The sequence below is a fragment of the Neophocaena asiaeorientalis genome, unplaced genomic scaffold (genome assembly GCF_003031525.2).
Source record: "Neophocaena asiaeorientalis asiaeorientalis breed wild unplaced genomic scaffold, Neophocaena_asiaeorientalis_V1.1 scaffold79, whole genome shotgun sequence".
NCBI lineage: Eukaryota > Metazoa > Chordata > Mammalia > Artiodactyla > Phocoenidae > Neophocaena > Neophocaena asiaeorientalis.
This window is the reverse complement of record NW_020175402.1, coordinates 716,927-731,163: the sequence shown is the minus strand read 5'-3', so window position 1 is coordinate 731,163 and position 14,237 is coordinate 716,927. Positions and strand designations below refer to the sequence as shown.

General features: G+C 59.1%; 1 protein-coding gene across 1 annotated transcript in view; it reads left to right on the top strand.

The window, feature by feature from the left end:
* HSPG2 (heparan sulfate proteoglycan 2) overlaps nt 1-14,237 on the top strand; it is a 106,481-nt gene that overhangs the window by 90,029 nt on the left and 2,215 nt on the right. Inside the window, exons 71-95 of the mRNA XM_024766869.1 lie at nt 27-161; nt 414-595; nt 1,140-1,335; nt 1,586-1,765; nt 2,059-2,319; nt 3,771-3,975; nt 4,517-4,614; nt 5,036-5,302; nt 6,042-6,151; nt 6,354-6,501; nt 6,584-6,700; nt 7,357-7,468; nt 8,227-8,371; nt 8,454-8,553; nt 8,682-8,791; nt 8,916-9,024; nt 9,591-9,689; nt 10,078-10,299; nt 10,590-10,834; nt 11,179-11,350; nt 11,445-11,567; nt 11,654-11,710; nt 13,692-13,767; nt 13,850-13,928; nt 14,055-14,125. Of these exons, the coding sequence (XP_024622637.1) occupies nt 27-161; nt 414-595; nt 1,140-1,335; nt 1,586-1,765; nt 2,059-2,319; nt 3,771-3,975; nt 4,517-4,614; nt 5,036-5,302; nt 6,042-6,151; nt 6,354-6,501; nt 6,584-6,700; nt 7,357-7,468; nt 8,227-8,371; nt 8,454-8,553; nt 8,682-8,791; nt 8,916-9,024; nt 9,591-9,689; nt 10,078-10,299; nt 10,590-10,834; nt 11,179-11,350; nt 11,445-11,567; nt 11,654-11,710; nt 13,692-13,767; nt 13,850-13,928; nt 14,055-14,125 (3,619 nt within the window). The remainder of the gene's footprint in view (nt 1-26; nt 162-413; nt 596-1,139; nt 1,336-1,585; nt 1,766-2,058; nt 2,320-3,770; nt 3,976-4,516; nt 4,615-5,035; nt 5,303-6,041; nt 6,152-6,353; nt 6,502-6,583; nt 6,701-7,356; nt 7,469-8,226; nt 8,372-8,453; nt 8,554-8,681; nt 8,792-8,915; nt 9,025-9,590; nt 9,690-10,077; nt 10,300-10,589; nt 10,835-11,178; nt 11,351-11,444; nt 11,568-11,653; nt 11,711-13,691; nt 13,768-13,849; nt 13,929-14,054; nt 14,126-14,237) is intronic.

Genomic DNA, 14,237 nt, shown 5'->3' with positions numbered 1-14,237 from the left:
CACCCTCCTTGATGCCAACCCCGCAGACAATGTCCACATCAGCCCCAACGGCTCCATCATCACCATCATGGGCACCCGGCCCAGCAACCACGGTGCCTACCGCTGCGTGGCCTCCAATGCCTATGGTGTGGCCCAGAGTGTCGTGAACCTCAGCGTGCACGGTGAGGGCCTTCAACCCCGTGGGCTCTGACTTCGTGTTTCCAGCCCTGATTCCGAGCTCAGAACCTCCAGGCTTAAATCCAGCCTCTGCCACTGCCTCCCTCTTGGGCCTTCTCCCTCTCTGAGCCTCGGTCTCTACACAGGTGCAGTGGGGAGACTAGTGCCCACTGGCAGTTACTGGTAAGGGGGCTGTGACAGTGCACGTGACCAGCAGAGCCCTGCATGTGTATCAGTGGTGTCATTCCTCTGGGCAGGGCCCCCTACAGTGTCTGTGCTCCCCGAGAGCCCCGTGCGGGTGAAAGTGGGAAAGGCCATCACCCTGGAGTGTGTCAGTGCTGGGGAGCCCCGCCCTTCTGCTCGCTGGACCCGGATCGGTGCCCCCACCAACTTGGAGCAGCGGGCACCTGGGCACGTGGACAGCCACACGGTGCTGCAGGTGATGTCAGCGGGGTCTCATCTCTGGATCTGAGGCCCAGTCAGGGCCCGTTCTTGGGCAGTTGCCTGGAGGAGAGAGGGAGAGAGTGGTGGATGGACAGATGGGTGATGAATTGGTGAAGAAAGGGAGGGATGAGATAGGTGGATGATGGCTAGATTGGAAGACAGGAAGAAAGAAGGAAGGTGGAAGGAGGAATGGGTAGAAGGATGGGTGGTTGGGTGGGTAGGTGGATGGATGGGTAGATGGGTGGGTAGATGGATGGGTAGATGGACGGATGGGTGGGTAAATGGGTGGATGAGTGGATAGGTGGATAGATGTATGTATGGATGGATGGATGATGGATGCATGGATGGGTAGATGGGGGGGTGGATGTGTGGATGGATAGACTAATGGGATATCTTGAGTGTGAGCCCTCAAGCAGCCAGTCAAATAGGAAAGCTAAAAACAAAGGGACGGGTAGAAGAAAGAGGTGAAACCAAGCCAGAGGGCTGATGCCAAGGTCCCCCCGCAGTGGCCCGATGACCAACATCCTTGCTTCTTCCAGATTTCATCAGCTAAACCATCAGATGCAGGCGTCTACGTCTGCCTAGCTCAGAATGCACTGGGCACAGCGCAGAAGCGAGTGGAAGTAATTGTAGACACGGGCGCTGTGGCCCCAGGGACCCCCCAGGTCCAGGTAGAAGAAGCCGAGCTGACTGTGGAAGCTGGACACACGGCCACCCTGCGCTGCTCAGCCACAGGTGTGGACGGGGGCTGGCACACAGGGCAGACAGAGCAGCGGGCCCTGGGGCCTGAATTTAGACACAAGAGACCTGAAGAGGATGTCATGCTCAGGAAGGGGGCTTTGCTGCTGGCAATCTCCCAGCGATGGCTGAGGTGCCCACTTTGTGCCCCCCATGAAGGAGCAAGCTGACCCAGGTCCCTTCCTGGCCATCCCACCCCCAGCCAGTCCTGGGGCAGCCCACCAACCTCTGCCACCCCACTCCACAGGCAGCCCCACGCCCACCATCCGCTGGTCCAAGCTGCGCTCCCCGCTGCCGTGGCAGCACCAGCTGGAAGGTGACACGCTAATCATCCCACGGGTAGCCCAGCAGGACTCGGGCCAGTACATCTGCAACGCCACTAGCCCTGCCGGGCATGCTGAGGCCACCATCGCCCTGCACGTAGAGAGTAAGGCCCTCGTCCACCCTCCTCGCGCTACCCCCTCCGCGCTACATGGAGGTCTGAGCCCCCCAACCAGGCCACACCCTGGACAGAACTCCAGGAAACCTACCTGGAGGGTCACGTGCACCTCAGGCCCCGGAGCCTGCCCTAACCTAAAACCCACGTCCCCTCCTGGGACCTTGGCTTCCCTCATCCCCAGTCCTCTGGGCTCCCCGTTCAGCTTCCCTAGTCCTTTGGCAAGTCACCAGGGCCCAGCACCTGCTCCCATCCTGACCTCTGCTCTGTGTCTCCAACCCCAGGCCCGCCGTATGCCACCACAGTCCCGGAGCACGCCTCGGTGCAGGCAGGGGAGACGGTGCAGCTCCAGTGCCTGGCTCATGGGACGCCCCCACTCACCTTCCAGTGGAGCCGTGTGGGCGGCAGCCTCCCTGGGAGGGCGACCACCAGGAATGAGATGCTGCTCCTTGAGCCTGCGGCCCCTGCGGACTCAGGCCGCTACCGCTGCCAGGTCACCAACAAGGTGGGCTCAGCTGAGGCCTTCGCCCAGGTGCTGGTCCGAGGTGAGCAGCCCCAGCTCAGGCTGGGTAGAATGGAGTCAGCTTTCCTCCAGGCGCTTGTCCGAGCCTTTCACTTACCCCTCAGCTGGTGCCGGGGGACCCCCACCTGGGGCATGAAGACCGCCCCCCCCCACTCCCCTAGCTGGAACACCTTCTTTTCCCCCAGGAAGACCCCGGTCACTGTTCTCAGCAACTCTAGCTCTCACTGCTGCATCCCTCCCTTGGCATTGACCTCATACTGCCAGAGGCTATGTTTACATGAGTACCCCAGCCTGCCTCGCCTGCCAGACGGAGGGTGCTCAGGGCAGGGCCTGGACCCAGTCATCTCAGCAGCCCGGGCTTGTCCACCACAGCACCCAGAATGGGCTGCATAAATGCTGGACGGTGACAACAATGAATGCGTGATAGGGCAGCACCCACCCCCGGATGCCCAGGGTTTCAGTGGATCTCCAGAGAATCCCACATCTCCGTGGTCTCCTCAAGAGCCTGGACTGAAGTGAGCCCAGGTCCTGGGTTCAGTGCACAGCCCGATCACTTGATAGTTGTGTGAACTTGGCCAAGTCAGCGAACCTCAAGCCTCACTGTCTTCACCCTGTAAAGCAGAGGGGACAATGCCAGCGCCTAGGCTGACTTAGAAACGGACACATATGTAGAGCCCGTGGCACCTAGTAGGCACTTGGTAAATGGTGATAGTATGCATTTGACCCACCCTCCCATATGTCCCCTGCACCTGGACATTAGGTGCCTTCACCTGGGATCCTCCTATTTTAAATTTATTTATGTATTTATTTGTTCATTTATTTTTGGTTGCGTTGGGTCTTCATTGCTGTACACGGGCTTTCTCTAGTTGCGGCGAGTCGGGGCTACTCTTCATTACGGTGCACGGGCTTCTCTTTGCGGCGGCCTCTCTTGTTGCAGAGCACAGGCTCTAGGCACGCGGGCTTCAGTAGTTGTGTCGCACGGGCTTAGTTGCTCCGCGGCATGTGGGATCTTCCAGGACCAGGGCCTGAACCCGTGTCCCCTGCTTTGGCAGGCGGATTCTTAACCACTGCACCACCAGGGAAGCCCCTCTCCTATTTTAGAATAGAGCCAGGATAGTCTTTGCTCTCCTTCCTTCAGGTGTCTGAATCTTTCTAAGGCCGACCCCTCCCGCTCTCGCCTTGGGCTGCCCTCCCCTCCCGAAGGCCAGGAGCTTCTGGAAGCACAGCCCAGCACTCCACAGGCTCTTATTTGTGTTGATTGAATGACTGCACGAGTGAGCAGATGAATGAATCCGCCAATGAAAGGTCTTCTTTCCCTGGTCAGAGAGGCAAACAGGGGAACGTCCCCTGAATGTTAGGATGGGGGTTTCCTGGGTCCTGGAGGGGCATCGGGGATATCTCACACACACACACACGCACACGCACACGCACACGCACACACGCACACGCACAACCTCTTACCTGTCCCCGCAGGCCCCTCCGGCTCTCTCCCCGCCACCCCCATCCCAGCAGGATCCGCGCCCACCGTTCAGGTCACGCCTCAGCTGGAGACCAAGAGCATAGGGGCCAGCGTCGAGTTCCACTGTGTCGTGCCCAGCGACCTGGGCACTCAACTCCGCTGGATCAAAGAAGGGGGTCAGCTGCCTCCCGGCCACAGCATACATGATGGGGTGCTCCGGTGAGTAGGGGCAGGGGCAGGACTGAACTTGGGCATCCCAGCCCAAGGCACCCAGTGGGGCTGTTAGAATACCTATCCTACTGGGCTTAGCATAAAACAATGGCCTTGGGCAAGTCACTTCACCTCCCTGAGCCTCAGTGTTCTCAGCTGTACAGTGGGTTATATGAGACCAGAATGAGACAACCTAAAGCACTTAACGCAGTGCTTAGCATGTGGAAGGCCTTCAGCAACCAGTGGCCCGTGTTTGTATTATTGTTAAAGGGAAGAGAACGAGCTCTGAGGCCAGATACATACATGTGACCCAGATCTCAGCTCTGCTCCTTGATAACTGTGTGATCTGGAACTCTAGACCACAAGGTCTTGGTCTAAAATGGGTGTGGTGATACTCACCCTGACTTCCTACCTACCTCCCATGGTTTTGGGGAGACTAGACGTTTACATCGTGGGCTGACACTTGACGACTTTTAACTCCCACACAACTGCAAAGTATTCTCACCAATTGTTTTTATTCACTGATGTCTTATTATTTTTTTCTTTACAGAATCCAGAACTTGGACCAGAGCTGCCAAGGGACGTATGTTTGCCAGGCCCATGGACCATGGGGACAGGCCCAGGCCAGTGCCCAGCTTGTTGTCCAAGGTAGGATGGTGGCTTCAGGCTTCTGCTAAGAGCAGGGGACAGAGGTGAAGTGCACAGGGACCACGTTCCCTAAGAAACCCCTTAAATGTGTACAGATAAAGAGAATCATTCGATTGTATCTTGCTTTCGTCTAGCACAGAGTGAGGGGGCTTGACAAATATTGCAAGGGAGGGGGGAAGAAGGGAGATGGGCGGAGTGCTCAGACAAACCGATGAAAATGACTGCGGACGCACAAGTGAGTAAAACGAATGAACAAAGAGCGAACAAGTGAGCGTGCTGATGAGTGGATGCACGGAAAAGCGAATGAAATGCTGAGTGCCTCGGGCTCCAGTGCTTACCTCTTCTGGGGCAGTCTGCGGCCTCTCTGAGCCCAGGCCTGCAGCAGGCTGGCCTCACTCTGTTCTACCCCATCCTCCCCCAGCTCTGCCCTCTGTGCTCATCAACATCCGGACCTCCGTGCAGACCGTGGTGGTCGGCCATGCCGTGGAGTTCGAGTGCCTGGCCCTGGGTGACCCCAAGCCTCAGGTGACGTGGAGCAAAGTTGGAGGGCGCCTGCGGCCTGGCGTCGTGCAGAGCGGAGGCATCGTCAGGATCGCCCACGTGGAGCTGGCTGACGCAGGACAGTACCGCTGCACCGCCACCAACGCCGCAGGCACCACCCAGTCCCACGTGCTGCTACTCGTGCAAGGTGAAGGCTGGCAGGGAGCTCTGCAGGGCCGGGGAGCGTGCAGGGGCTGCTCTCACGCCGTCTCCTGCCTTACCTGCGCTACTCCTCCTTCCTGCTCTCTTGGGGATTTTCAATTTGGTGTATTTAGGGAGCGGGTTTCATAACAAGCAGGTGCCGCAGGGATAGCAGTGAGTGTTCCTCTGGGGCAGCTGGAACTTGCAGGGAAAAGCTATGCCATGGGGCATCAAGAGGAAATCAGATAAGTAGTCGTCACCTGCTGGAGCTCCTGCTCTGACGAGGAAGACCTACAGCTCAGTCTGCTGGCAGAGACAGCACAAACACAAAACAGACGTAAAAGACAGTAAAACGTGGACAGTGGATGATGCCAGGCAGACACGGTCTGTGTGCTCTTCAGAGGCTATTCTTTTTCACCCCAAGCCCTATCACTTGCCCCAAACTTACCCACACTGCCCTAGTACCCCCTCTTCAGGTCCCCAGAGGGCTGCACAATTTTCCAGCCAGGTGTGTTGAAGAGGCTCGGTCTGTGGAGTCAGTTGAACCTGTCCCTGAGCCCTGGCTCTGCCTGGTTCCACCTGTGCAACCAGGAGTGAACAGCCACAGTTTCCTCATCTGTGAAATGGGGACACAGTGCCTCCCTTCCAGGGATGGCATGAGGATTAAATGAGTCAGGACACAGGCTGGGCTCACAAACGGTTGGTGTCATCAGGTTGATGGCCTGTGTCTCCTCCTCCCCTCTCAGCCTTGCCGCAGATCTCAACGCCCCCAGAGGTCCGTGTGCCCACTGGTTCTTCAGCTGTCTTCCCCTGCATGGCCTCTGGCTACCCCACTCCTGACATCACCTGGAGCAAGGTAAATGCTAGGCAGGAAAACAGCGGGCGTGCCTGAGGGGCAGGGACCAGGTCTTCACCATCTCGGTGCCCCCAGGAGCTGGCCCAGGCTTGGTCCAGAGTATGCGCTCCATGTCTGAGGGTGGGCCCCAGGCGGGGATGGGAGACGGGCCCCGTGGAGGTGTGGGCCAAGGCCGGGGTTCAACGTGCCAGTGTGTTTGCAGCTGGATGGAAACCTGCCGCCCGACAGCCGCCTGGAGAACAACATGCTACTGCTGCCCTCGGTCCAGCCCCAGGACGCGGGCACCTATGTCTGCACCGCCACCAACCGCCAGGGCAAGGTCAAGGCCTTTGCCCATCTGCAGGTGCCAGGTGAGACCACACACCCCGGGATAGGCGGCCCCCTGCCCGCCACCTCGTGGGTGGCGTCTTGAACTGTGCTTTCTGCCCTCAGAGCGGGTGGTGCCCTACTTCACGCAGACCCCCCACTCTTTCCTGCCGCTGCCCACCATCAAGGATGCCTACAGGAAGTTTGAGATCAAGATCACCTTCCGGCCCGACTCAGCCGATGGTGAGCAGGGGAGGAGCTGATTGGGGGTCCCGGGGCTGGGGATCTCCAAAGTCACTGCCATCAGGGTATGAGCCCTGGCAGCCCCCAGTCCTCAGCCTTCCCTGCTCCGGGGGCTCCAGGCCGGCCGGGCCTCCCCCTCTGGCTCATGCCTCCTCTTCTCCATTCCCTCCTCTGTGATACCTGCACCTAAGCCTCCCCCGGTCCCTCTGCCACTGGTGCAGCAACCCCCAGTCCTTCTGTCCCATCTCCCTACTCCTGTCTCTGCTCCTTCCTCCTTTTCCCCATCTCTCACCCTTCCCTCCTCTCTCTCTCTCTCTTTCTCATCTGTCTCCTCCCACCTCTTACGGGTCTCTGACTTTCACTGTCCAGGCCTCCTTCTCTACTCGGGTGAGTCTCCGCCTCCCTCTCCTCCTTCAGGTAGACCCTACAGTGTAAGTGAAGCAAATTCAGCTTCTTTCTAGGAGCTCTCAGCAAGGCCCTTCTATTTAGGGCCCCATCCTGAGAGTGAGACGCCCTGGCTGTGTGGGGTGTGCTGGAGGGAGGGACAGCAGTTAGCGAGGGGAACGGCTCACAAGCTTGGGCCATTCGTTCCGGGGCTGGGCAGACAGGGAGCCTGTGGCTGGACGGGAGGCCCTAACACAGCTATGCCCGCCCAGGGATGCTGCTGTACAACGGGCAGAAGCGGATCCCAGGGAGCCCCACCAACCTGGCCAACAGGCAGCCCGACTTCATCTCCTTCGGCCTTGTGGGCGGGAGGCCCGAGTTCCGGTGAGACCCTCACCCTCCCGGGTTACAGGGGAAGTGGGGCTGGGGGACTAGATTGCAGGACTTTCCCACCCTGGGCTGAGTTGTACGACAGAGGTTCTGAAGGAAGGAGGAGATGTGGCCGTTACCCTCGGTGACCCCCCGTGCTGCCGGGGTCAGCACAGTGCGCCGGCCGGGTGGCGGAGGAAGCAGCCTCAGACTTGCACGCAGTTGCGGCAGAAATACTCAGCAATGCTGAGTGTGTCCTTCCAGGGTGGGACCGCTGCAGGCCAGAATTCATTCATTCATTTACTCATTCAGCAGTTTTTTGCTGAATACCTACTATGTGCCAGGCACCGATACAAACAAAACAAATCAAGTTCTGGCCCTTGTGGGAATGTATATTCTAGTCGGGGAAGACCAGCCACAAACAAAGGAAAGAGACAAGGTCATCTCAGAGGGAGGAGTGCTCAGACGAACAGTGAGGCCAGGTGCTAGGCTGTAGGGCCTAGAGCCAGGGGCACTTGGAGCCCCGGGGGCTGCTCTGAATAAGCTCCCAGGGAAAGAGTGTAGGAGAAGAAGAACCCCTGGGGAGGGGCAGGGATAGGGTGAGCTGGGGGTGGTGATGGGGCAAGAGCACAAGGCAGGGACGGGAACCGGAGCAGGATGACAGGGAATGGCGTCGACCCCTTTGCCCAGCCTGGGCTCCCTGCCCAGCCCTTCCTACAAACCCCATATCTGCTCTCTCCTGCCCCGGCCCTCCCTCCCACCCCGTGGAGCAGGTTTGATGCAGGCTCGGGCATGGCCACCATCCGTCACCCCGCACCACTAGCACTGGGCCAGTTCCACACCGTGACCCTGCTGCGCAGCCTCACCCAGGGCTCCCTGATCGTGGGCAGCCTGGCCCCGGTCAACGGCACCTCCCAGGTGAGACCCAGCCCCGTTCCTCTATCCCTAGCCCCTCCCCACCTCCGCTCAGCCTCGCCATTCCTGCCTTACCCCTGTCCAGGGCAAGTTCCAGGGTCTGGACCTGAATGAGGAGCTCTACCTGGGCGGCTACCCCGACTATGGCGCCATCCCCAAGGCAGGGCTGAGCGGCGGCTTCATAGGTGAACCCCCTCCCCACCTTCAGCCCTGGCCGGCAAAGCACCTGGGAGGGCACTGCAGGGCGTGGGTTGGAGCTGGGCAGGCCTCCCAGCACCCCTGACCCGGCCCATCCTGCCTGCCCGCCCCCCAGGCTGCGTCCGGGAGCTGCGCATCCAGGGTGAGGAGATCGTCTTCCACGACCTCAACCTTACAGCGCACGGCATCTCCCACTGCCCCACCTGTCGGGACCGGCCCTGCCAGGTAACCCCACACCGCACACTCCTCCCGGCCTCCCAGGCCGCTGTCCTCAGCCATGGCCGGCCCTGGTGGGGAGTGGGGAAGGGCCGGAGTGTTCTCGGTCTGACTTCCGGGGGCTGCTTTGCAGAACGGGGGCCAGTGCCAGGACTCGGAGAGCAGCAGCTATGTGTGTGTGTGCCCGGCTGGCTTCACCGGGAGCCGCTGTGAGCACTCGCAGGCCCTGCACTGCCACCCAGGTGTGTAGCCCACCCTCTCCATCACTGCCACTCCGGGCTCTTCCCTCTGCCCGTTGCTGCCCCGTCATATCCACCCCAGCTGCTAACCGTACTCACCACACTCTCTCCATCTTTCCCGAGTACTTAACCACTCTTCCCGGATTCTGACCTCCATCACTGCCATCCTAATATCCACCGTGCCTCCCATCTCTGCTACCCAAGCACTCATCCCCCGTCACTGTACCCGGACACTCCCCCCAGCCCCAATCACTGCTTCCTGGTACCCACCACCTTCCCATCTGTTACCAAGGCACTCACCCCACTACCCACCACCCAGGTACAGTCTTTCAAGAACAAAAGAGTCACTCGTTCACTCCCCACCTTGCTCTCTCCCTGCCCAGCCCCCTCTGGCCCCACCCTTGCCCGAATCCATTCCCCCTCCCCGGTCACCCGATGCAGCCCTCCCAGGAGACCCGGCCCTAAGTAGCCAAGGCCCCCGGGGGGCCGTAGTTAGAGTTCTGGCATCAGGACCCCACCGTCTCCCAGGCCACCTCAGTGCCCTCCTCATTGGCCTGTGTGTCCCCCAGAGGCCTGTGGGCCCGACGCCACCTGTGTGAACCGGCCCGACGGCCAAGGCTACACCTGCCGCTGCCACCTGGGCCGCTCGGGGATGAGGTGTGAGGAAGGTAAGTGGAGCTGGGCTTGAGACCCCCAGGGGTCCCAGTAAGGACGGGAGGAGCTGGGTAGGGCATTCTGAGGCCATGACGGGCCCTATGGATGATAAAATTATTCCAGAGCCAGAGGGCCTCAAAGTCACCTGGCCAAGCTTCATGCCCAGCCTGAATCCCGTACACAAGGGCCCCAAAGGGGAAGCCCATCTAATTGGAGATCCAGCCTGGTCTGTAGTGCTGGGGGCAGGGTGCTTCTAGGCTGTTGCAGCCATTGCCCAGCTGATCCCGAGCCTCTAGGACTGGAGAGTGGGGTGGGCAGGGGTCCCAGAGGAAGGCTGCATAGTTGGAGCCCTCCCAGGACTCTGGCATCCCCACTGCCCTGGCTGAGCTGTGGCTGCTGCAGGTGTGACCGTGACCACCCCTTCCCTGTCGGGCGCGGGCTCCTACCTGGCGCTGCCCGCTCTCACCAACACGCACCACGAGCTACGCCTGGACGTTGAGTTTAAGCCACTGGCACCTGACGGGGTCCTGCTGTTCAGCGGGGGAAAGAGCGGGCCTGTGGAGGATTTCGTGTCCCTGGCGATGGTTGGCGGCCACCTGGAGTTCCGCTACGAGTTGGGGTCAGGTGAGCACTGACACCAAATGCAGTTGAGCTGTAGGCACCAAGCTCCGTGCCCCCCTTGGCCCTCCACACCCCCAGGAGGCGGGAGGAATAAATTCTGAAGTCAGACCAACCGGAGTCCCCTGTTCTTCGCGTTCCTCTCTCCGTGTGACCTGAAGCAAGTCTCTGGACCTCTTGGGTTCCTCTGGGACACTGGGAGGCTGAAGGAGGTTCCCCGTCTGCTCAAGTTCCTGTAGGGGGTGGGACAGGGCAGAGGGCCATCCATGTGCCAACCCTGCCGGCGTCCTCCCCAGGGCTGGCCGTTCTGCGGAGCTCCGAGCCCCTGGCCCTGGGCCACTGGCATCGCATGTCTGCAGAGCGTCTCAACAAGGACGGCAGCCTGCGGGTGAACGGCGGGCGCCCTGTGCTGCGCTCCTCACCCGGCAAGAGCCAGGGCCTCAACCTGCACACCCTGCTCTACCTGGGTGGTGTGGAGCCGTCCTTGCAGCTGCCCCTGGCCACCAACATGAGCGCTCACTTCCGCGGCTGCGTGGGCGAGGTGAGCGACTTCCAGACGGCAAGCGGGGAGGGCGGGGTGATTTCCCTCCGCCTGCAGCCAGCCCAAGGCGCTTGGGATCAGAGCCTCAGTTTCCTCCTCTGTAAAATGGGGATAATTACACCTGCTTTGAAGGTTGTAGTGAGGAGGGACTACACTGATGGATGCTCCTGGCACACAGTAGACCCTCGACTTTGGTCCTTCCCCCCGACCCTAGAAACCCACGTTACTGCTCAAGTTCCAGCCTGGGTTTCCAGCTACCCTCTGCTGCAGTCTTCTCTCTGCTGGTACACCCATGCTTCAGCCTCCTGCCTTCTTCGAGTCCCTTGGTGTCCCTATGCCCACAGGTGTCAGTGAATGGAAAGCGGCTGGACCTCACCTACAGCTTCCTGGGCAGCCGGGGCGTCGGGCAGTGCTACGACAGCTCCCCGTGTGAGCGCCAGCCTTGCCGCAATGGCGCCACGTGCATGCCCGCCGGCGAATACGAGTTCCAGTGCCTGTGTCGAGACGGTTTCAAAGGCGAGGGAGCCCGGCCAGGCGCTGGGAGGGAGGGATGGGGGGTGGTCAGTGGCCGTTCCAGCCCATGCCCACTCGCCTCTTCCCTGGCCCACAGGAGACCTCTGTGAGCACGAGGAGAACCCCTGCCAGCTCCGTGAGCCCTGTCTGCATGGGGGTACCTGCCAGGGCACCCGCTGCCTCTGTCCCCCTGGCTTCTCTGGCCCTCGCTGCCAACAAGGTAACTGCCCCGGCTTCTCTCCACCTCCCCCTTGGGGCGCTGGGGCCTGACACAGCCCACCGACTGGACCCTGCGTCTCCCCACAGGCTCTGCACATGGCATAGCGGAGTCCGACTGGCATCTTGAAGGCAGTGGGGGCAACGGTACGTACCTGCCGTGACCAGCCAGAGGAGCTGAGCAGGCTTGTCCCTCCCAGCCCCTCTTCCAATGACCCCACCCTCCATCTTGGTCTCTGAATACAACAAGCCCAGGTGAGAGGCTCCCTGGGCACAGAGAGACAGAATAAGAAGAGCACAGCCGCACAGAGCTGGGTCCTGCCCTATGCTCACTGCCTAGTGACTTTGGGCAGGCCTTTGAACCACTTTCACTTCTGTACCCTCCTCTGTATTCGTGCATTCCAGCAACAGACATGCATGTGTGCCCATGCTTGCCCTGGGAGCAGTAAATATAAGATGCGTAAGGCAGGACCCTTATTCTCAAGGATTCCACAATCTGTTTAAAAGCAATGATAATGATTTGTAAAAATGAATACTTATTGAACATTTACAGGCCCTGTGCTAACTGCGTTATAGATACATATCTTATTTATTGCTAATATAATAGGAGAGGTAGTGGCATAGTGGATAAGAGCCTGGGTTCAAATCCTAGCTCTACCACTTACTAGCTGTGTGACTTGGGTGACTCACTTAACCTCTCTGTGCTTCAGTTTCCTCACGTATAAAATAGAAAGAAGTAACATCCTTCCACAAGGCTTTGGATAAAATTTTGCGTGAGAGTAAAATTCTTTAATGTATTTTAAATGCTTAGAACAATGTCTGGTCCAGAGTGGGCACAGAATGTTAGCTTTTGTTAATATTATAGCAAAGACATAGGGTTGTTACAAGGATCCAGTTAAATATTATGTTTGTAGCTGGATGCGAAACTTCCTGCATGGTGACCGGCAGATAGTAGGTGCTTGGTAACTATTAGCTGCGAACTTCATCAGTTGGTGGAGGGTGGCGAAGTGTCGCCTACCCTGGTAGCTGCCAGGCCCCAGGGACCAGCACTGGTGTGGGATGGCTTTGAGCAGGTAGGGTTGGGGATGTTATAGCCACACACGCAGTGTGGACGATGCAGCCGAAAGGTCTGGGTTGCCATCCAGGCTTCCCACTTCCTAGGCAAGTCACTCATCCCTGAACCTGTCTTCCCGTCTGTAAGATGGAGGGATTACAAAGGTTCAGAACCGTTTATGTGCCACTGACCTAGATGACCAGCTGCCCCAGTTTGCTCAGGACTGAGGGGCTTCTGGGGATGTGGGACTTTCAGAGCTAAAACCAGGACAGGACCCGGCAAATAGAGATGGTTGATCACCCTACCTGGACCCTACTGACTGCATAGAATGAAATACATAGGATTTCAAAGGGAATCAATTGTTCTGAAAGAAGGTTATCAAAATAATTTGAAGTTTTTTGCATCTTTATTAACGCATTAAATACAAGATCTAGCGTTAGGGTTAGGGTTAGGGTTAGGGTTAGGGTTAGGGTTAGGGGTTAGGGTTAGGGTTAGGGTTAGGGGTTAGGGTTAGGGTTAGGGGTTAGGGTTAGCGTTAGGGGTTAGGGGTTAGGGTTAGGGGTTAGGGGTTAGGGTTAGGGTTAGGGTTAGGGTTAGGGTTTGGGGTTAAGGTTAGGGTTAGGGTTAGGGGTAGGGGTAGGGTTAGGGTTAGGGTTAGGGTTTGGGTTGGGGTTAGGGTTAGGGTTAGGGTTAGGGTTAGGGCCGTTAGTCCCAACAGCTACCACAGTTGCAATAAGCGTAAACAATGTTTTGAAATATTTGCAGCAACTGTAATGCAATGAGGAAATCTTGCACAGGCCCTGCTCCTCCTCAGTGTGTTGCCTACCTCCGTAACTAAAGGAACTGCTAACCTTCAGGGAGAAGAGAGCAAGGCTAGAACTGTAATGTTTTCCAAGCCAAGTTCACAGGCCTCTGAATTCTGCCCCCAGCCCCCTTGGGTCTCCAGGGACTGCAGGTTCAGAGCCCTGCAGTAGTACAGGTCGGGGTGGAGGTGGGGGTCAAGGGCACCGATGCGGGATGGATACTCCATGCGGGTGAGCAGGTGTCCCAGCATCGCCCCCACTCCCCCGACAGATGCCCCCGGGCAGTACGGAGCCTACTTCTACGATGACGGCTTCCTCGCCCTCCCTGGCCGCATCTTCTCCAGGAGGTGAGAAGAGAGTCTGTGGGCCCAGGGTGGGGGACGGGAATCTGGGGCTTCTGCCCTCTCACCCACTTCCCCCGCACCACAGTCACCCTGAGGTGCCCGAGACCATCGAGCTGGAGGTTCAGACCAGCACGGCCAGCGGCCTCCTGCTCTGGCAGGGCGTGGTAAGTGTGGACGTCCCGCCCAGGATCTCAGGGTTCCCAGCCCCCTGGTGGCCACAGGAGTGGGAGAGAGGAAGGAGGAGGCCACAGCTGTGGGTAGCCCCCAGGAACCCTGTGCTTCTCTGGCAGGAGGTGGGAGAGTCCGGCCGAGGCAAGGACTTCATCAGTCTTGGGCTTCAGGATGGGCACCTTGTCTTCAGGTGGGTCCTGGCACCCGACCCTTCCTCTCCCTTCCCTCAGCCCCCTTACCCTTCAGTGGCTTCCCCTCCGGTCAGCCCCATGCCCCCCCGCCCCCAGCAGGAAGCTGCAGTG